Below are 5185 nucleotides of genomic sequence, written 5' to 3'. Positions count from 1 at the left end.
TAGAGACGGGGTTTCACCGTGTTAGCCAGGATGGTCTCAATCTCCTGACCTCGTGATCCGCCTGTCTCGGCCTCCCAAACTGCTGAGATTACAGGCGTGAGCCACCGCGCCCGGCCGAGAATAATTTAAAGGAATGGTGATATGACTAAAATCAGCTCATCTACACTTCTCCAGGAAGGCGGTCTCTTAGAAAGGCAGTCTTCAGAGCTGATCAGGCACAGACAGTGCCTTCCTACCACCAATGAGAACTGCTTGAATCCCTACAGAGCTGGGGCACTAGCTGGAAACTCTGACCTCAGCCATCTCTTGCTGTTTACCTGCTAGGTGGATATGGGGCAGCACTCTTGACAGGTTTCATTCCTAACTCTTAGCCAACTCACCCTTTTATTTCTGTCTTGGGATAGGCAACAGGATAAAGGAAAGAACTCCCAGATGTTTCCAGGGTAACACAATTTTATACCTTTTATACATTGTAGAACAATAGCTGGAAGGGACCAGCAGGCTTATCTGTTCTGCTTCCTTACTGAACCCGGCCACCTCTCTATAGACTGTAATTTTAAAGTTCGAAGAGACTTGAGACCATGTCGTTTTTCCTGACATTTTAGTCACTGTAGGAAATTGAGGCATGGAGAGGGAAGGTGGCTAATGTGAGGTCACATGTTACTGACAAATTCGGAAGCTTTTTGGCATTAATCTATATTTCCTTCTGTGTTCCTTAATTAGTTAGAGGATAAAATGGCATATTCTTTGTTTTCGGTTTTTGTTTTGTTTTGTTACCCAGCCCGGAGTGCAGTGGTGCAATGATGGCTTGCTGCAGTCTTGAACTCCTGGGCTCAGGGGATCCTCCTACCTTAGCCTCCTGAGTAGCTGGTACCATAGGCACACACCACCATGCCCAGCTATTTTTTTGTATTTTTAGTAGAGGTGGTGTTTCACCTTGTTGCCCAGGCTGCTCTTGAACTCCTGGAGTCAAGCAGTCTGCCACTTTGGCCTCCCAAAGTGTTGGGATTACAAGCATGAACCACCACACGCCCTGCCTGAAAGGAATTCTGAATGGACTTATCAACAATTATTTGAATACCACAGTTGCTGTTTCCTCTGAATCCTTGAATCCTTTGTAGAATTGACAGCACAAACCATAGTTCTCCCATTCATAGTTTTCACTTGGTTTCCTTGCCATGTGTGGGTTAGGCATCTTCTGAGGGCCCTATGTAGGTAGATGTTGCAGGGGAATGGATGGCCATTTTTAATAAAGGAATAAGGTCTGGGCTTCATTTTTCCTAAGAAGGAGCTGTCTTCTCAATTCATTTGGCTGCTGGGTTTACGTGATAATTTTTTCTTTCCTTCAGAGAGGCTAATTTCTTTTTATCTCTTTTGGTGCCTATTGGTACTTATCTCAGGGCATTTTGTCATTTCAGAAAATGGACCCAAGTGGGGTCAAAGTGCTGGAAACAGCAGAGGACATCCAGGAGAGGCGGCAGCAGGTCCTAGACCGATACCACCGCTTCAAGGAACTCTCAACCCTTAGGCGTCAGAAGTTGGAAGATTCCTATCGATTCCAGTTCTTTCAAAGAGATGCTGAAGAGCTGGAGAAATGGATACAGGAAAAACTTCAGATTGCATCTGATGAGAATTATAAAGACCCAACCAACTTGCAGGTACGTCTGATCTCCTGGGATTCCTGCCAAAATTCAAGAGCCCAAATGTTCTTACCCAAAAATCAGATAAGGAAAGTTACTTAATTATAACCTTGAGAGATTGGACAAGAAGAAGAATATAATAAGGAAGGACAAACTCAGTTTTCCCGTATTGTATTAGTGAGGGTGAATGTGGAATCTTACAGCTATTAATTGTCTTTTCTGAATGCTTTAGACTGATGGTTCTCAAATCTCTGCCTTGATACTACTGGTGATCTTTAAACATTTTTCGGGAAGGTTCTGGGTTAATCTCTTGGAATGAGGTTTTTGTTTTGTTTTGTTTTTGTTTTTGTTTTTGTTTTCTGAGACGGAGTTTCACTCACGTTGCCCAGACTGGAGTGCAATGATATGATCTCGGCTCACTGCAACCTCCACCTCCCAGGTTCAAGTGATTCTCCAGCCTCAGCCTCCCAAGTAGCTGGGATTACAGGTGCCTGCCACCTTACCCAGCTAATTTTTATATTTCTGGTAGAGATAGGGTTTCGTCACGTTGGCCAGGCTGGTCTTGAACTCCTGACCTCAGGTGATCTGCCCACCTTGGCCTCCCAAAGTGCTGGAATTACAGGCATGATCCACTGCACCTGGCCTGGAATGAGTTTTTTGAGAAAGGCATAACAGTGTTGTTGCTGGCAAAAATTTATAGTTATTCTGGAGTCAGATATCAAAAAAATAAATACTTACATTTTTGAGTCCCTTTCAGAGACTTGGTAAATCTTACCAAAAGCAAAGCGTGAATCTTATGGTATGTAAATTATATATTTAAAACTTTTTTTTTTTTTGAGACGGAATTTTGCTCTTGTTGCCCAAGCTGGAGTGCAATGGTGCAGTCTCAGCTCGCTGCAACCTCCGCCTCCCAGATTCAAGTGATTCTCCTGCCTCAGCCTCCCGAGTAGCTGGGATTGTAGGCATGTGCCACCACGCCCGACTAATTTTTTGTATCCTTAGTAGAAACAGGATTTCATCTTGTTTGCCAGGCTGGTCTCAAACTCCTGACCTCAGGTGATCCACCCGCCTCAGCCTCCCAAAGTGCTGGGATTTACAGGCGTGAGCCACCGTGCCCAGCCAGAACTTTTTTTGTAAAAAGGGAAAGCCAATTTCTTCTTACTTATTTTGGTGAAAGATTTTTTTTTTTTTTGAGACAGAGTCTCACTCTGCCGCCGGGGCTGGAGTGCAGTGGCCGGATCTCAGCTCACTGCAAGCTCTGCCTCCCGGGTTGGACCATTGATGGCCCTCACTGGCCAGGCTTTCAGAGGGCCAGGAGAAATGCAGTCAGTATTTGGGGTATTGAGCAGGTAGAGAATGGGTGAGGTGCCAAATGATGTGTCCCTAACTAGAGGGAGCAGGATTGAGGAGGGAAGGAACAGGGGAGTAAAAAATGCTGATGCTGTGTGGTTGCGTCTGAGGCTCACTTCAAGGTCCACCAACAGGGAAAGCTTCAGAAGCATCAAGCCTTTGAAGCTGAAGTGCAGGCCAATTCAGGAGCCATTGTTAAGCTGGATGAAACTGGAAACCTGATGATCTCAGAAGGGCATTTTGCATCTGAAACCATACGGGTGAGTATGAGTAGCTTGTGGTGTGGCGGTTTCATCTGGGTGGAGCATTGTAGATTCATGCATACATGTCAGTTTGGGTTCCCAAAAAGATAGACTTTTCCAGCTTTTAAAAGAATTTATGAAGTCTCCTTAAGAAGTTACCCAAATCCTGCCTTTGTAATATGACAACATGAATATAAGCAAGGATTTGTATACTCAGTGAGGAAATTAATATTCCTTTTGTAGAGCAAATTAGAATGTGATTATACTTTAAAAGAAAACTGTAAATTTAACATTTGTAAATGGCAATGAGATGGGAGAGCATATTAGTGAAACTGGCAAATTTAAGGACTCGAATATAAAGATAAATAGAAACAGTCACAGACACTATAAAGAAGGTTATCTGTGGGAAAGCTTGTTGTCTTGAATCTCGGCTTGCCCTGGGAGGGGTTTACTGAGGTCTAGGCAGCAAGCCTGTTAAAGCTCCAGCTCTAAGGAACGATTTGTGGCACCTATTGGTCAACGACTGTGGTGATGGGACTGACTTTGAGGCAGGAATCCTCGAACTCTTTGGTCTGGCTGATTTTAGTGACAGTTTATTGGGGCTGAGGTAGTAATTGATGTTTCTCTGCTTCGTTTCACATTTCTAGTATGAAGATATTAAGGGAAAACAGACCTCTTGACAGTGAGGTGTGCACATTGAGTTTCTTATAAGTGGGTGCACTTATCTGTCTTTGATACACATCATGTCTAGCTGTGTGTTCTTTTTGGTTCTTTGTCATCTAAAGCCACATTGCTTGAGGCCCACCCTTTTCTAGTATTTTACCTGTCAAAGCAGTCCTGAAGATGTAAATGAAAGCTGAACCCTTAAGCCCCAGCTAGAACTGTTTTGTCCCCCACTCTTCCTTGATAACTGTGTGGAGGATTCTTTCACTGAGGATCCAGTCTACTTATTTTCAACAATAAATATTTGTTTTCTCACGTTTGCTTGGCAATACTCTGCAGTCTCATATTAAGGACTTACAATTAGCCCTAATATGTATGATGAATAATTATTAACTATTACTAATAATGATGACTGTAAATAGGAAATAAAAGTGAATTCCAAATATCATATGACATTTAATAACATTTAACCCATTTGGGCAGTGTAGTATGTGTCTACAATTAAATACAGATATTTATCTGCCCATCTTCCCACTATTTTATATACAGTCTTAGAGTAAATGAGATCAGTATGTCTTATTATTCTATCCAGGGATAGAAGTTGTTTTCCCAGAGTGAATGAGGCACCTCTGTAGTAGAATATGTAACCAGCTTATAGATTGGAACATTAGACAGAGATCAAGTGTTTGGCTTCAGTAATTAATCAAGGGGGAAGGGAGGAGGACCCAAAGCTGACTTTATTTATGTCTATTAGTACCCTCTGCCCTGTTTAGACAGCCTATTTATTTATTTGTTTATTGAGACGAAGTTTTGCTCTTGTTGCCCAAGCTGGAGCAGAATGGCAAGATCTCGGCTTAATGCAACCTCTGCCTCCCAGGTTCAAGCGATTCTCCTGCTTCAGTCTCCCAAGTAGCTGGGATTACGGGTGCCTACCACCATACCCGGCTAATTTTTGTTTATTTAGTAGAGATGGGGTTTCACCATGTTGACCAGGTTGGTCTTGAACTTCTGACCTCAGGTGATCTGCCCGCCTCGGCCTCCCGAAGTGCTGGGATTACAGGTATGAGCCATCGTGCCCAGCCCAGATGATTTATTATTATTATTATTTTTTTATTTTTTTGAGATGGTGTTTTACTCTTGTTACCCAGGCTGGAGTGCAATGGCGTGATCCTGGCTCACTGCAACCTCCACCTCCCAGTTTCAAGTGATTCTCCTGCCTCAGCCTCCTGAGTAACTAGGATTACAGGCATGTGCTGTGCCACCACAGCCAGCTAATTTTGTATTTTTAGT

General features: G+C 43.3%; 1 protein-coding gene across 1 annotated transcript in view; it reads left to right on the top strand.

The window, feature by feature from the left end:
* The window catches only part of SPTAN1 (spectrin, alpha, non-erythrocytic 1), a 94348-nt gene that overhangs the window by 12527 nt on the left and 76636 nt on the right, over positions 1–5185 (top strand). The window contains exons 2-3 of the mRNA XM_011988638.1: positions 1419–1658; positions 3125–3250. Coding sequence (XP_011844028.1) covers positions 1419–1658; positions 3125–3250 — 366 coding nt within the window. The remainder of the gene's footprint in view (positions 1–1418; positions 1659–3124; positions 3251–5185) is intronic.

Source organism: Mandrillus leucophaeus, unplaced genomic scaffold (assembly GCF_000951045.1).
Source record: "Mandrillus leucophaeus isolate KB7577 unplaced genomic scaffold, Mleu.le_1.0 Scaffold109, whole genome shotgun sequence".
Taxonomy (NCBI): Eukaryota; Metazoa; Chordata; class Mammalia; order Primates; family Cercopithecidae; genus Mandrillus; species Mandrillus leucophaeus.
The sequence above is the reverse complement of the archived record's forward strand: the minus strand, read 5'-3'. Positions and strand labels throughout refer to the sequence as shown.